Source organism: Oncorhynchus mykiss, chromosome 20 (genome assembly GCF_057628025.1).
Source record: "Oncorhynchus mykiss isolate SJ-2025 chromosome 20, ASM5762802v1, whole genome shotgun sequence".
In the NCBI taxonomy this organism is placed as follows: domain Eukaryota; kingdom Metazoa; phylum Chordata; class Actinopteri; order Salmoniformes; family Salmonidae; genus Oncorhynchus; species Oncorhynchus mykiss.
In genome coordinates this window covers 27434613-27451838 of record NC_143041.1, presented here as the reverse complement: position 1 = coordinate 27451838, position 17226 = coordinate 27434613, and the positions used below count along the sequence as shown (strand labels likewise).

Sequence of the window (17226 nt, the reverse complement as noted above, 5' to 3'; positions counted from 1 at the left end):
ACAGTGCTCCTTGGGATGTTTAAAGCTTGGGAAATCTTTTTGTATCCAAATCCGGCTTTAAACTTCTTCACAACAGTATCTCGGACCTGCCTGGTGTGTTCCTTGTTCTTCATGATGCTCTCTGCGCTTTTGACGGACCTCTGAGACTATCACAGTGCAGGTGCATTTATACGGAGACTTGATTACACACAGGTGGATTGTATTTATCATCATTAGTCATTTAGGTCAACATTGGATCATTCAGAGATCCTCACTGAACTTCTGGAGAGAGTTTGCTGCACTGAAAGTAAAGGGGCTGAATAATTTTGCACGCCCAATTTTTCAGTTTTTGATTTGTTAAAAAAGTTTGAAATATCCAATAAATGTCGTTCCACTTCATGATTGTGTCCCACTTGTTTTTGATTCTTCACAAATAAATACAGTTTTATATCTTTATGTTTGAAGCCTGAAATGTGGCAAAAGTTCGCAAAGTTCAAGGGGGCCGAATACTTTCGCAAGGCACTGTATGTTTTGACTTCTTGCGGTCAACTTTCAGTCAACAAAGTATCTAAATATTTGCCGGTCCTCAGACCATCCTCTTCAGAAAAGGTTGTCCCGCGGCTGAATCTAGTTGATGATGCCTGCTGTCGGCTAATTCATTTGGGACTAATTCACCTCTTAAGGAAGTGGAAATTAAAAAAACATTTGCTAGATTACTAAATAAATATAATATGGCTGCTAGTTAGCTGTGTAATTGATTTAATATAACAGTAAATGAATTGTCCCAACAACAAAAGATAGCCTACCCAGTGACTTATATAGGCCTACCGGTATGCACTGACTCACAAAACTGCAGAATGCACTCGCGCATGCATCTTAAAACCGTAAAGAAACTTTAGTTTTGAAACGGTGCCAATCACTCGATATTGAGAAATACATGTTATACCTACAGCAAGCTGGGATCCTCTATCCAACAAACATTGTGCTTTCAAAACAATTTTACAGTTTGAAATGTTGCGCAATCAGAACACATTTTTCTCTCCCTCTAGAGCGCACAGGAGGGAGAGGGAGTGAAAGTGGCTCGCTCATCACAGCAGCCGCCAGCGAAACAGGTACAGGGGCAGATCAGACACGTTCATTGTAGGAATCAGGATAACTCCCTATTTTTCAAACAGAGTTTTGAATGAGATGCGACCATTTTCAACATTTTAACTCGCATAGCCAAGTCAATGGGACTTAAAATGCAACTAAATGGTTGCACTCTGGAGCCTTAACACACACACTCACCTTTTACCACATACTCAGGCCCACCAGTCCCAGGTCTCCCAGTAGACGTGTTACCCAGCGCCAGCAGCCCAGGTGGGATGGCAACCTGTTACTTCTTACACTGCCTGGCTCTCTGCTCCATTTCCTCCAGTCATCAGCCATTATTGCTCTCCCAGTTCTATAATACAGTCTTCCCTAGTTAGCCTTCATCAAACAGGGGTGACATTTCAGCTGGCTGACCTTAGCACCCCCTGGAAACAGTTGGAATTCCTTGTGTGTGACACTCAGATGAGTGTGTAGCAGTCGAATCACAATGTGTGTGTGTGTGTTCCGGACACCTCCAGAAACCCCTCAGAAACCAGAGCTCAGATATCCCCCTACCTCGGGTCTGTTTGGCCCATACAGAAGAGGGAGTGAATGGCTGGAAGGTCAATGTGAATGGCTTGAAGGTCTGGCAGATCCACTGGGATGATAGAGGTCTCACTGGGAATCTACCATGGCTCTGATTCCCCTCCTGGGTTGTAGATGCAGTGAGATGCCTCTGGCTGAGACAGACTTGTTTACCTTGCACCGTTTCTCCAAAGGTTAGATGGTCCTCCTGTTTAGTGTTTTCTGCATGTTCAGTCTTGCAGTGTTTGTGTGGCCACTGGGTGCTGCTGCAGTGAGACTGCATTTACTCTTGGTCATAGCCAATGAGCCCAAGCCAAGCACCTCTATCCCTGCTCTTCCTAAGACCGGTAATGATAGTGAGATGTTATCAGGCTTTTTAAATGGATCTCTAATGACCTGTATGTTCACTGTCAAAGAACACAAGCACACTATTTTACACTCACTTTGTAGTGAATGCAGTTAAGTGAATTGACATTCTATGTCATGACCTCTAACCTCTCCCCACAGTGACTAGCGAACTAGTGATGCTGTCTCTGGACCTGGTGAAGAGTCGTCTGTCTGTCATGTCCATTGAGATGAGGAAGAACTTCATCCAAGTCATCCTCACGTCGCTCATCGAGAAGTCGCCTGACGCCAAGATCCTCCGCGCCATCGTCAAGATCGTGGAGGAGTGGGTTAAGAACAACTCCCCCATGGCAGCAAACCAGGTGAGAGGACCATTTTTCATCACGTTGGCCGTTTAGCAAACACTGAAAACCCAGGACATGCACTGCTAATGATCTGTGTAAGAACAACTAGCCAGCAAACCAATCTGGGAACCAGGAAACACAAATCTACACAGGTGTCTTTGCTCTGAGTCCAGCAGAGACAATGAGGGGGGAGCGAGGACCAAAGGTACTACACCCCCCCCCCCCCCCCTTCAGATGCACTAAAGATAAATGAACTGAATCAATCTTCTCTCTCTCTCCATCCACAGATGCCCAATCTTCGTGAGAAGTCCATTCTGCTGGTGAAGATGATGACCTATATAGAGAAGCGTTTCCCTGATGACCTTGAGTTAAACGCCCAATTTCTGGACCTCGTTAATTACGTTTACAGGTAATTACCCCCATTAATCACCTGGATGAGTATGCACGGCAAACATACTCGGCGCCGCTACGCTATTTCACCCATCGATTGGGGGGGGGGGGGGGGGGGGGGGTAGAGAGAGTCGGGTGCAGAGAGAGGAGTATGCCAGGTCACAAACCATTCATCCATTGAGCAGGAGGGACAGAGGTTGGGGATAGGGTAGCCAGAATGGTGGGGGTTGGATTTGAGGGTCTTCCATTGACAGGACACATGGTGTGAGGGAGAGATGGGAGGGTGGCAGAGGGGTGAGGCAGCCAAGCGAAAGGCGACTGACTCCTCAGCCCACTGCTATTCAGCCTGGCTGGGCCTCTCACCACAAATACCACGCCCCCGTTCCTCTCCTCCAGTCATCAAGACTGCCCCATCCCTTTTCCCATTCTGCCTGTCCACAGACGATCTGCTCTGTAAGTCACGTAACTTTGAACAAGCTGTAAAACTATGATTGACGCATCACCGTCCACATAGCATCTGCTCCACAACGACATCTCTGAATAAGTAGATGGTTTAGTAGCTTCAGTATAATACACTCACTGCTGAGACATTACTCTTCCTCTCTTTTAAATACTCTAGAGGCCCATTCACCAGGGCTGTGGAATGATCTAGAAATGATTGCATAGCTTATTACACAGCATTTAATGTGGGATGTTAACCGTTTTACTATTCCGCTAGGATTATCATAAAAGATAAGGTGATCCGTTTTTAAACATTAAGTTAAAGTAACTGTCTGCATCCTATGCTGTTTCACTTCAATGACCTTCATTGCTTCTTCACTAATTGCTATGATGCTTTTAGCTCCTTTTGTATCTTAATTGTTATGAAGGCGCTTGCTCTGAAATGCATTAGCATTAATAACTGTATAAGAAAAATAAATTGCAGTTGTAAATCATTTTCAATTAGATATAAATAATGGTTACATAGATGCATTTCAACCCTCTTTGTCCAATCAGGGACGAGAGTCTCTCAGGAAGTGACATCACGTCGAAGTTGGAGCCGGCCTTTCTGTCGGGTCTGCGTTGCGCCCAGCCTCTGATCAGGGCTAAGTTCTTTGAGGTGTTTGACCTCTCCATGAAGAGACGTGTCTACGAGAGGCTACTCTACATCTGCTGCTCTCAGAACTGGGAGGCCATGAGCAGCCACTTCTGGATCAAACAATGCATAGAGGTAAGGAGATGTACTGGGACGAGGGGTCAAGTCATGACTGTTTTGATATCAGTTGAGACATTTGAGAGCTTGGGACTATACGGTTACCTGCATTTTTGTCAATGTAGTTGACAGCCTTGTTCTCTGTTTTCAGTGTACTCTAAATACCCCCAATTCATGTTAAGTTCAAAAGAACACCAGATAAAAATTGAAACCAATGAGAGTTCGCAACTTTAAAGCCAATTATCTCCATTTTCTTTTTACAGGTAGAACCTTATTGTCCCAAGCTCTCCATGTTTCTGAATACTCCAGTTAGGACTAAGTCCTTTGAAGAGGTTTCTGATTTGAGCTTTGAAATCTAACTATGTCCTGTCTGTTTTAGCACAAATAATTATTGTATACAGTGGTATGTGATGTAGCTTGTCCATAATGTCTCTACAGACGGCCTTTTTTGTGAAGTGTCTCCATAATGCTTCAGACCCCCTAGAAACTGTTAACCTGAATTTCTGTGATCTTTTTTTCTGTGTCACTTTCTCTCTGTTAGCTGCTGCTGGCGGTGTGTGAGCGTAACAGCATCATCGGGACCAGCTGCCAGGGCTCCATGCTCCCATCCATCACAAACGTCATCAATCTGGCCGACAGCCACGACCGTGCCGCCTTCGCCATGGCAACCCACATCAAGCAAGAGCCCAGAGAGAGGGAGAACAGCGAGACCAAGGAGGAGGTGAGGATGCCACGCAACAGGAGTCTGAGGGTCACACGGACACACTCTCTAAGAGACGTGTTGACACACACACACACACAAAGACCCATTATCCCATTGTGTGTTTGTTATTGGGGAGGAATAACATCTAGTTCTCCCTCTTTGTTGACCTGTATTTCCTGCTGCAGCAAACTGTTTCCCCCACAGATTTGATGCAGTATTCATAGCAGTATTTATATAACAGTCAATATTTTCTGTTTACCTTTCCTCCCCATCTCATTATGATCATCTCTCCAAGGGGAAAGACTAAGTGCTTTTGCATATATTACAACAAATGACTAAATGCATCCCCCACCTCTTCTGTTCTTCCTTTCCGCAATCTTCTTCTACTCTCTCCCCCTCTCTCTCCTCCAGGATGTGGAGATCGACATAGAGCTAGCCCCAGGGGACCAGACAGCCATCCCCAAGAACAAGGAGCAGGCAGAGAAAGACACAGGCAACCAGCTGCACATGCTCACCAACCGCCACGACAAGTTCCTCGATTCCCTTAGAGAGGTCAAGGTGAGTTATGACACCAACATTTGCCCTTTTAGTTCAAATCAACCCTCCCCGCCCTCACTGACAAGTTCATGCTTTTAGCAAAAAATACTTTGGCTTTGAGCACACATTCTACATTTGATCGATTATATGGATGAACCTTAAGGAACAAGATTTGGAAGGTGATAAGTTGACCCCTGAACCTTTATCTTGTAGGTTGTTCCACAGGAAAGTGGGATTTTTGCTGAATGATTCCTGTAGGGCTGTTTCGTAAGAGTGAGATGTCAACCCCTTATTGTCATTTTGTCTGATGCTGACCTGTGTTGTCATTGTGTCTGTGTCAGACGGGGGCGCTGCTGAACGCCCTGGTCCAGCTGTGTCACATCTCCACCCCCTTGGCTGAGAAGACCTGGGTACAGCTGTTCCCTCGACTGTGGAAGATCCTCTCTGACCGACAGCAACACGTAAGCACTGCCAGGTCAACGTGCATTAACATGTCTTGTACTTCCAGGTCATAAGTTTGGCACTAGATGGCCAGGCTACAATGGACTGTAAATTCAATGTGCTCACAACTGGATTGGGGCCTGTTCAAAAGGGGGCAACATTCTGCAATGTTTAGGTGGAAGAAATCATGTCCACTCCATAGAAATAGATGAACTATTGTAATAGTAATTATTTTCCCATGTCTATTCATAGTGTTTCTATATGCAATGTTGATATGAGCTATTTATACCTTCTGTGCAAGTTTACAGGTCAAAACCCTGGTTGTCATGCCGTGATAGAGGTCAAAGGCTATGGCGTGACTCATTGTCTGTCATCATTATTTACCTGGACAGGGCCGACACGGGTCACAGGCTCTGGTCTGACCTGACTGGTCAGCACCACACTCTGAGACACACAGATACTGAGACGTGCGCTCTCTCTAAGACAAACACACATCTCAGCTCCGTGACGTTGGTTAGCAGACAGTCAGCCTGACCTTGGCTCTGCCATTTCTTCCTTAAAACATGCAATTTCCTCTTAATGAGGAACCATTCATTTATGCAGAATATGTAAGAAGAAATAACATACTGAGTTTAATGAACCAGATGCCTCCAGTATTAAGAGGCTCATTTAAGGGCTCCTGATTTGAAGTGATTTGAGCTATTAACTTTCTGAGACGCGTTGGAAATAGAACTAGACGTCTTAATGATGTTTGTCACTCACAGACGGACATGGATGAACACTTAAATAGGATGCATATTTAGGCTGATGATTATCTGGTTCTAAATATCTTCATGTGGTTTTAGGGTACTGACTGCTGGAGGAAAAATCTATTCAAAGCATTTAAATAGTGATTATTTTTGCTGAAGCTGTCTCTTAGATGATTATTCTGTGGTTGCTAGTGTGGTGGCGTCCAATTAGTTCTAGCTTGTTTTCAGTGGTGCATAATATTGCATGCTTTTGGCCATAGAAACGCATTCTATCTGTCCTCTTAACCTTGACTCTCCTTCCCCTCCTTTCCTCTCCCCAACCATCCTCCCACGTCACCTCCCTCCCAGGCCCTGTCAGGTGAGATGAGTCCTTTCCTGTGCAGTGGGAGCCACCAGGCTCAGAGGGACTGCCAGCCCAGTGCCCTCAACTGCTTCGTGGAGGCAATGTCCCAGTGTGTGCCCCCTATCCCCATCAGGCCCTGTGTGTTGAAGTACCTGGGGAAGACTCACAATCTGTGGCTGCGCTCCACTCTGATGCTGGAACAGCAGGCCTTTGAGAAGGGCCTCAGCCTTCACAGCAAGCCCAAACAGAGCACCAACGAGTTCTACGAACAGGAGAGCATCACTCCACCACAACAGGTACAGGTTTACAGACGTCATCGTGTTCACTTTCAGTTCTATTAAATGAGTACATGGTTAGCTTGGTAACTTTTTCTTCATTCATTGCCTTTTGTGTACTGTCCATTCATTAAATGGGTATGGCTACTAGACAGGCACTGCATCCTGACTAGGGATGTAACGATTCATTGATACGATATGGAATCCAGTTCAAATGTTTAAGATGCAAGTGCTTCGGTCCACAACTCCAAACCGATTAAAATGTAGCATGAACCGGTTCACTTGTGAGACGACTTGTGCAATAGTCAATCAGGCTTTATTAGTTGGAAGACAACCCACCGGTGCCCACTGTCCAGTAAACTCTAGTTGTACATACTAGAAAGCACAGCTTTCGGTATATCGTTGAAGCTTATAGGGAAACTGACACGATCAGGACTACTTAAAAAATGTTGTTGTTTTTTTTTACTCCAAAATCAAGTCTCCATTTTATGGGTAGAATGTGTGTTAATCAAATTGCTACAATTTAGGCGATTTTAAAATTGAGTTTCAACAGTATCCCCCTTTAAACATGTCAACGTTCCGAACGGAACTTTACCTGCGGTGATCTTTGTGGCATAACAATGCACGTGATTGACTGGAAATTATACCTACAGTAACATTGTTTCTTTTGATTGGTTTAAACCTGCAGTGACGTTATACTGGAAATAACATTGATTTAAACCTGCAGTGACGTTATACTGGAAATAACATTGATTTAAACCTGCAGTGACGTTATACTGGAAATAACATTGATTTAAACCTGCAGTGACGTTATACTGGAAATAACATTAGATTGATTTAAACCTGCAGTGACGTTATACTGGAAATAACATTAGATTGATTTAAACCTGCAGTGACGTTATACTGGAAATAACATTGATTTAAACCTGCAGTGACGTTATACTGGAAATAACATTAGATTGATTTAAACCTGCAGTGACGTTATACTGGAAATAACATTGATTTAAACCTGCAGTGACGTTATACTGGAAATAACATTAGATTGATTTAAACCTGCAGTGACGTTATACTGGAAATAACATTAGATTGATTTAAACCTGCAGTGACGTTATACTGGAAATAACATTGATTTAAACCTGCAGTGACGTTATACTGGAAATAACATTAGATTGATATTTGCCCACCATTTTAGTGGGGGAGGAACAAAATTGACTTGAAATGTGCACATTCTCTTCAAGAACATGTATTTACATTTTAGTAGCTTTATGTTATGAGAACCATGTCGGTTTAACTTGAAGATTAGGGTTAGATGTACCTCTGTCATTTTATATCATGATAGTAGAAACTGTGAACCATACCCAACACAGTCAAAACAGACACTTGCTCGTCTTTATACTAATGCCCAACTTTCGATTCTATTTTTATTACCCCTTTTTTTTCTATTATTGTTGCATATCGAGAGGTGAACCTGCGAGTAAAGCATTTCATTGTACTATGTACAGCGAGTATCCTGTGCATATGATAAATCCATTTGACTTGACACAGCTCCGACTGATCCTGCTCAGAGAGGCCCAGCTCCATGAGCAGCAGATTTCCATTTAGACTGGAAAATGAATGTCTTCATGCAATAACTGTTAGTGCATTGAATCTAATTGTATCGCATCGATTTATTCCTCTTATCAATCCGAATTGTTTCAAACTACAATAAAATATAGTTCCTTTATGGTGGCCCATGTATCTAGATGTGTATGGAATAGTCTTTGAAAGGGAAGATGTACACCCCTGATCCCAACTCTGTGTGGTCCTATAGGAGATCCTGGACTCCCTGGCAGAGCTGTACTCTCTACTGCAGGAGGAGGACATGTGGGCGGGGCTGTGGCAGAAACGCTGCAAGTTCCCAGAGACCTCCACGGCTATTGCCTACGAGCAGCACGGCTTCTTCGAACAGGTGAGGTCTTGTTGATTGATGCACTGGCAAATTTGATAATGTTGTAAACATTGTACAATTTCGACTACAAAGCCTACAGATGGGTAGGTAGCCTTGCACGAGCCTTGGCTTGTGCGACCTGGAACAGCTCATGGGAGCAAAAGCCTATCTCCTGTTTCTGTAGCATGAGGCAGCGTGATTTACAACAACCCCTGGACAGGGCGCTAGTCTATCGCAAGGCCTTGCCCCCAATCTATCTCCTTAATGCCGAGTCCAAGGCAGAGATGCACCAGGTTCCATTTTTACAGTATTTGGTATGACTCTGCCGGGGATCCAACTTCCAATCTTAGGGCGGACACTCAATCCACAAGGCCACTGAGTTGGTCACAGCTGGGTAGTACTGACTATTTACTATGTTACCTTCAACAGGCCCAGGAGAGCTATGAGAAGGCCATGGAAAAAGCCAGGAAGGAACACGAGAGGAGCAACGCCTCTCCTGCCATCTTACCGGAGTACCAACTCTGGGAGGACCACTGGATACGGTAAATAACTGATGTATTTACTGGTCTAGTTGTTCATCCCTGGTAGGTGTAATAACTGCATAATTACTCTCAGAACTATGCAGTTGCTATATAATATTTGTATTTGCCATGTAATTAATGGTGTATAAAATAACTACATGTTCCTTCCATGACATTATGAACACCTCTTTCCATGAGACTGACCAGGTGAATCCAGGTGAAAGCTATGATCCCTTATTGATGGCACTTATTAAATCCACTTCAATCAGTGTAGATTAATGGGAGGATTTTTAAGCATTGAGCCATGAATTGTGTGTGTGCCATTCAGAGGGTGAACTGGCAAGACAAAATATTTAGGAGCCTTTGAACATGGTATGGTAGTAGGTGCCAGGAGTACCGGTTTGAATGTGTCAAGAACTGCAACGCTGTTAGGTTTTTCCACGCTCAACAGTTTCCCGTGTGTATCAAGAATGGTCCACCATCCAAAAGACATCCAGCTAACTGATACACATGTGGGAAGCATTCCCTGATGAATTGAGGCTGTTCTGAGGGCGACTCAATATTAGGAAGGTGTTCCTTTATGTTTTGTACACTCAGTGTATATTATTCAAATGTTATTTGTCACATGTGCCAAATACAACCGGTGTAGACCTTACAGTGAAATGCTTACTTACAAGCCCTTAACCAACAATGCTTTAAGAAGTTATTATGAAAAATAACAAATAATTAAACAGCAGCAGTAAAATAAGTGAGGCTATATACAGGGGGTACCGGTGTGGGGGAACCGGTTAGTTGAGGTAATATGCTCATGTAGGTAGAGTTGGTAGTTCGTGACAATGCATAGATTATAAACAGAGTAGCAGCAGCGTAAAAGAGGGGTCTGGGTAGTCCTTTGATTAGCTGTTCAGGAGCCTTATGGCTTGGTGGTAGAACCTGTTAAGAAGCCTTTTGGACCTCGTCTTGGCGCTCCGGTACCGCTTGCCGTGCGATAGCAGAGAGAACAGTCTATGACTAAGGTGGCTGGAGTCGTTGACAATTTTTAGGGCCTTCCTCTGACACCGCCTGGTATAGAGGCCCTGGATGGCAGGAAGCTTAAGGCTGTACTGGGCCGTACGCACTACCCTCTGTAGTGCCTTGCGGTTGGAGGCCGAGCAGCTGCCATACCAGGCAGTGATGCCTTTTTAGGGTCTGAGGACCCATGCCAAATCTTTTCAGTCTCCTGAGGGGGAATAGGTTTTGTCAAGCCCTCTTCACGACTGTCTTAGTGCGTTTGGGCCATGATAGTTTGTTGGTGATGTGGACACCTAGGAACTTGACGCTCTCAACCTGTTCCACTACAGCCCCGTCGATGAGAACTGGTATTCATCTTGATATCAACTCTCCTCCCTGTTTCTGCAGCTGTTCTAAAGAGTTGAACCAGTGGGAGCCTCTGACAGAGTACGGCCAGTCGAAAGGCAACAGCAACCCCTACCTGGTACTGGAGTGTGCCTGGAGAGTCTCCAACTGGGGCGCCATGAAGGAAGCGCTGGTACAGGTAGGGGATGCCCAACACACACACACGCTGACACGGCTATACACAGACCACACAAGCGCACATAGACAGTCAGACAGACACACACACTCGGCTGAGGTCTGGTTCCCAGCTCCAGAACTCTCGTAAAGCTGTGGAAATGTAGTTTGGCAGTCGTTAGGAAGGTTAATTTATCAGCCTCGTGTTTTCTAAAGCAGAGTAGAGGAGGGAACGTGATAGTAGCTGACACATAACAAATACTCCTGCCTTGCTTTCCGCTCAAGGAGATTTTGAAACGAGGCACTGTCCTGAGGTGACATCTCATTAAACTGTCCAGCAAAACCTTTCAACTAGCAGCCTCTTGCATTCAGTCGCTCTCTCTTTCTCGGTCTCTTGGCATGGGAAACATACGTTTACATTGCCAAAGCAAATGGAATAGACAACAAACAAGGAACATTTTGTAAACATTACACAATTTTTAAAAGAATAGACATTTCAAATGTTATTATTGGCTATGTAGAGTGTTGTAACAATGCAAGTTTTTGAAGTTTTAAAGGAAAATAAATATGGTTTGTAATTACAATGTTTGTGCTCCACTGGTTGCCTCGCTCTCGCTCTCTCTCGCTCTCTCTCTCTCTCTCTCTCTTCCATGGTTTTGCATAGATCTAATATTTACGTGTCTGTGTGATTAATTGGCCCAAAATCTGTTGTGTGTTTTGTTACGTGGCGGTGGTAGAAGACAGAGTAGAGCAGGCTGCTGCTGTTGTGGTGAGGCTCCGTCTGTCTATCTGAATGGCCCAGCTTTCAATTAAACAGCCTCTGATAAGGCCACCACTGTCTACGGGAGATTCATCACCTATCCCTCGTCTGTGATAAGTGCACATTGAACGATCGCTGTAATTCTCTCCCCCATCAACACACACAGACCAAGACACACACACACACACCTAATAATGTTTCCCAGGTTTGACTGCGCAGAAGGCAGGCTCCCATTGGGCTTTTGTTAGTGTTGTGGTTAATGCACTCAGTGGTCTGATCAATATAGTCTCTGCTCACCTCCGTGTCAGGCTGATTATTCATTAACCACTCAGGCCTTTTAAAAATGATGAGGAGAATGAATTGAACAGCTGGTGTATTGTGTCCTGTTAGAGTGCTGCTTTGTGACAGTGGCATGAAGTAATTCACTTGAGATGCACACAAAGAATTGCAGTCCAAATAGGCTCACTTTCTCATATGCACCGAACGTGTGTGTGGGTGTGTAACCTGTCTCTAATCTGTAAGGTGGAGCTGAGTTGTCCTAAGGAGATGGCGTGGAAGGTGAACATGCACCGTGGTTACCTGGCTATCTGCCATCCAGAGGAGCAGCAGCTCAACTTCATAGAACGGCTGGTGGAGATGGCCTCCAGTCTGGCCATACGGGAGTGGAGGAGACTGCCTCACATCGTGTCCCACGTACACACACCACTACTTCAGGTAAGAGATGAGGGAGGCAGACACAAGCACCACCTGAATATGTCTCAATTCTTAATCAAGATGAAATAAAAGTCTGGAACACGTCTCTTTTGATCACTGTATTGCCAAATGAAGAGTCGATCAGTGATCCCAGCCAATTTACTGGGGAAAACACTGATGATCTGTTTTCTGGGAATGAAGAGGGGAAAACACTTCCCTGGAAGTGCAATAAAAACAAGAGGGAGGGAGATAATGGAGTGAGACAGACTGAGAAGGAGGAAAAGAAAGAGGAGAGTGAAATAAAATGGACGAAAGAGGAGAGGGATTGAGAGGAAAAGAAAAATGGAGACAGAAAGTAAAGTAGCGAGACCGAGGCAGTAACTTTAGACTGTCTGTAATTGCTTTCCCCCCCCATCAGATAGTGTTTGAATAAATACCTGTTCCAAAATTACATTTGCATGATGAATGACCACTCCAAAATGAAGGTTATAAATGTGCCATCAGCTGATATTAACAGATAATTGTGAGAATATTGTACTGCCCAATTTATTTTGTTTCTGGTGATTTGATTTGGTCGGTCCACCGACCGATTCAGGACATTTCTCTTTTGAAGGCAGCTATTTGAATTGCGTGCTGCTACATTCATTTGTCTGTGGTCCCATTCATTATAAAAGCAGGAAAACAACTTTTCTTTCCTGCTTAGTGAACTCAGCAGTCGTAAATCTTTATTTCAGTACCATACACTTAAAGCCCGGAGAGCCTCTAAAACAAAGGCTTTCTGCAGGTAAATAACTAGAATCAAACTGCATTCGGAATCAAGCCATCAAAATAAAGGACTTTCCAATGAATTTACACCAGCTATATTGATCGTTGGCTTTAGTATTAATCTTGATTGATGGGTTGATGAAAATGATTGATCGTCATTCGTGTGTAGATTCTAGCAGCTCAACAGCATTTCATATCCCGGTTTAGACTCTCTGTACTCACTAAAGATCCCATGGCACTTATTGTAGGGGTGTTAACCCCGGTGTCCTGGCTAAATCCCCAGTCTGGCCTTCATACCATCATTCACCTAATCATCCCCAGCTTCCAATTCTCATTCATCCCCTCTTCCCTGTAACTATTCCCCAGGTCGTTGCTGTAAATGAGAATGTGTTCTCAGTCAACCTACCTGGTTAAATGGAACAAATAAATTAGACCCTTCAGAATGGAGACTACATACCTTTTAGTCTTTGTCTGAAAGAAGTGATTAGCCATTAAAGTAATATGATGTTGTGTCCCTGTCACCAGCCCTAGCCTTAATAGGATGTTCTGTCACCAGCCCTAGCCTTAATGATGTTCTGTCCCTGTCACCAGCCCTAGCCTTAATATGATGTTCTGTCCCTGTCACCAGCCCTAGCCTTAATGATGTTCTGTCCCTGTCACCAGCCCTAGCCTTAATATGATGTTTTGTCCCTGTCACCAGCCCTAGCCTTAATGATGTTCTGTCCCTGTCACCAGCTCTAGCCTTAATATGATGTTTTGTCCCTGTCACCAGCCCTAGCCTTAATAGGATGTTCTGTCACCAGCCCTAGCCTTAATAGGATGTTCTGTCACCAGCCCTAGCCTTAATAGGATGTTCTGTCACCAGCCCTAGCCTTAATAGGATGTTCTGTCACCAGCCCTAGCCTTAATAGGATGTTCTGTCACCAGCCCTAGCCTTAATAGGATGTTCTGTCCCTGTCACCAGCCCTAGCCTTAATATGATGTTCTGTCCCTGTCACCAGCCCTAGCCTTAATATGATGTTCTGTCCCTGTCACCAGCCCTAGCCTTAATATGATGTTCTGTCCCTGAAGGTAAATAGAAGGATCAAAGTGGCTTATCAACTATCAGGTGTTTGCTTCTCGGACCTCATTTCAGAGAAGGTTTTTCCAATAGTCATCATAAGCCTGTAATACAGTGGGCTAATGGGTTTGGAATTGGCCTGAACATCCTGCCTTTCTTACTGTCATAGAGAAAGAACAGAAACCCTGCCAAGTCTCATCCCTCCGTCTTCTGTACCCCTCCTTCTCTTTCTCTGTTTACCCTGGCCCTCTGTCTCGCGCGCTCTCTCTCTCTCTCGCACTCTCGTTCCAATTATTTCCTGTCACCACTGTTCTCCACACTCATTCTTTCTTCATCTCCTCCCCTTCTCTCTCCATTCCTCCATTCTCTCAAAACCCTTAAACTTTCCCACCCCTCTCCTCCCCAACCAGGCTGCCCAGCAGATCATTGAGCTCCAGGAGGCGGCCCAGATCAACGCCGGATTGCAGCCAGCTAACATGGGCCGTAACACCAGCCTCCACGACATGAAAACTGTGGTGAAGACCTGGAGGAACAGGCTGCCCATCGTCTCTGACGACCTCTCCCACTGGAGCAGCATCTTCATGTGGCGGCAGCACCACTACCAGGGTAGGACTCACACCTATCGCTACTCACAATGGGGACGTCTCTAAAAGGCCATAGTGAGCTGAACCCCTCAGGCTCTCTCTACCTTCCCAAATGTCAGCTCTCTAAATGACTTGTTTACTCCGCATGACACACACACACACACATACATATGAGAGGGGGAGAGAAGAGACAGACAGACAGACAGTGAGTGTGAAAGAGAGGTAGAGGGGGGGGGGAAGCAATGCCAAGGGACTGCATGACAGCACAGACTAAGTTGGCGGGAGGGAAAGAGCTGGAGATAAGAAGAGGTGAAACTCTGTGGCAAAGAGGGGGAGGAAGGAGGAGTGGATATGAAAAGGACAAGAGGAAGGAAAGAACAGTACAAAAAACAAAGAGGGGAAAGATGGAACAAATTTGAGGTAGAAGATGAGGAGACATGGTAAATAAAGGGAGAGTTGAGTGAAACAAATTTGAGGTAGAAGATGAGGAGACATGGTAAATAAAGGGAGAGTTGAGTGAATTTAAAAATCTGGTCTCGTTGTTGTCTGTGTCCTCTATAACATGACACACGCTGTGGTGCCAGGCGTTGTCCTGCAGTGACTTTGAAACCATTCAGACTTAGCATCCTGAAAGATGTCAGTGGCAGCTTTAGTGCTGCTATGAAACTACTACAGCTATGATGACTGGTGTAACTACAAACCTCGAGAGAACATGAGACATCATTGTCTTTGATATTCATCCTTAGTTATATTTCTAATGCTTTCATCCAAATTAACTTTGTTACATAGTCAAGCTCAATAATATGGAGCCCCCTCTACTCTACACTGACTGGACTGTAGTGACATCTTGTTCTCCTCCTTCCTATCCCAGCCATCGTGACGGCGTATGAGACCAACACGCAGCACGACCCCAACACCAGCAATGCCATGCTGGGGGTCCACGCCTCCGCCTCTGCCATCATCCAATATGGCAAGATAGGACGCAAACAGGTACCATGCTCACTGTGTGATAAATCACTATCTGCCAAGATTACGTGTTCACCAGGGTTGGATTTAATTTCAGTTGCCAAATCTGGAAATGGAAGATTAGATTAGAGCATTGAAAATAAAATGTCCCATTCATTTGAAGGTTTTCCAATTTATGAATTGAATTGTTTCCAACTCCTGTGTGGCTCAGTTGGTAGAGCATGGTGCTTGCAATGCCAAGGATCGTGGGTTCGATTCCCACGGGCCACCCATACAAAAAAATGTATGCATGCATGAGCTTTGGATAAAAGCGTCTACTAAATTGCACATACAGTGCCTTCAAAGTATTCACACCACTCTCCTTTTCCACATTTTGTTGTTAACAGCCTGAATTTAGAGATTTTGTCACTGGGCGAATTCTGTTTTTAGATTTTGTATTACAAATTAATTAAATGAAAAGCTGAAACATCTTGTGTCAAAAAGTGTTCAAGCCCTTTGTTATGGCAAGCCGAAATAAGTTCAGGAGTCAAAATCGGTGTGGAAAATGAATGCTCAGTTTATGTCGCGCACGGCATTGCAGTACCCCAGCAGCATTTTAGCCACAGACTTATGTGCCGTCTAGTTTGTGTTTTAGAATTGTGCAATGTGCATAACTTGACTTTTTCTATGGAATTGGCATATCGTTCTCATTCTGAGAAGTAGGGTGATTTTTCTCCAGGTAAGCCACTTGATTTCCAGTTGTTCAACCAGTTGGGAGACAAGTGTTTATTCATAACAGGTCAACTCTTCTACCTTGTTAGCAAGCAAATACATCCAAGTTGGCTAGACTTGAAATATACATCTTAACTGGCTTACTCACTAGCGTGTGGGCTTGAGAGATTGTTAATGAGACCTGTTAATGGTTGCACATCCACCAATAATGACCATGGTTCTGGTTACATTTGTAACAAAAGGGGAATTTTCATGGACTTGAAAGACTGAAGTGATTTTTGCTAAATAAAGCAGGTAAAACTATTTAGGTCATTTTATTAGTGGGGTCTTATGGTTGTGGAAGGCTTATGTTTAGCCTTCGTATCATTTTAGAAGCCCTGAATTCATTAGATTATTCCTGACTTTTTGAAATGTGGTGTAGTGATCTTTTAATTGTACTACAAAGCTTATTCAGAGATTTAAAAACAAACAAAAAATTGAGGGTAACACTGAATGTAGAAAACATTAACACATTACAAATATTGAGTTGCACCCACTTTTGCCCTCAGAACAGCCTCAATTCGTCAGGACATAGACTCTACAAGGTGTTAAAAGCGTTCCACAGGGATACTGGCCCATGTTGACTCCAATGCTTCTGACAGTTGTCAAGTTGGCTGGATGTCCTTTGGGTGGTGGACCATTCTTGACACACACGGGAAACTGTTTTGCGTGAAAACCCCAGCAGCGTTGTAGTTCTTGACACTACCATACCCCGTTCAAAGGCACTTACATCTTTT

The 17226-nt window shown here is 44.2% G+C and overlaps 1 protein-coding gene across 1 annotated transcript in view; it reads left to right on the top strand.

Annotated features, from left to right (window-relative positions):
• LOC110499190 (transformation/transcription domain-associated protein) overlaps positions 1–17226 on the top strand; it is an 80447-nt gene that overhangs the window by 37785 nt on the left and 25436 nt on the right. Inside the window, exons 47-60 of the mRNA XM_036956019.2 lie at positions 1029–1091; positions 2143–2342; positions 2612–2733; positions 3711–3924; positions 4448–4627; positions 5021–5167; positions 5488–5607; positions 6685–6975; positions 8765–8902; positions 9311–9423; positions 10801–10936; positions 12194–12385; positions 14600–14795; positions 15645–15763. Of these exons, the coding sequence (XP_036811914.2) occupies positions 1029–1091; positions 2143–2342; positions 2612–2733; positions 3711–3924; positions 4448–4627; positions 5021–5167; positions 5488–5607; positions 6685–6975; positions 8765–8902; positions 9311–9423; positions 10801–10936; positions 12194–12385; positions 14600–14795; positions 15645–15763 (2231 nt within the window). The remainder of the gene's footprint in view (positions 1–1028; positions 1092–2142; positions 2343–2611; positions 2734–3710; positions 3925–4447; positions 4628–5020; positions 5168–5487; positions 5608–6684; positions 6976–8764; positions 8903–9310; positions 9424–10800; positions 10937–12193; positions 12386–14599; positions 14796–15644; positions 15764–17226) is intronic.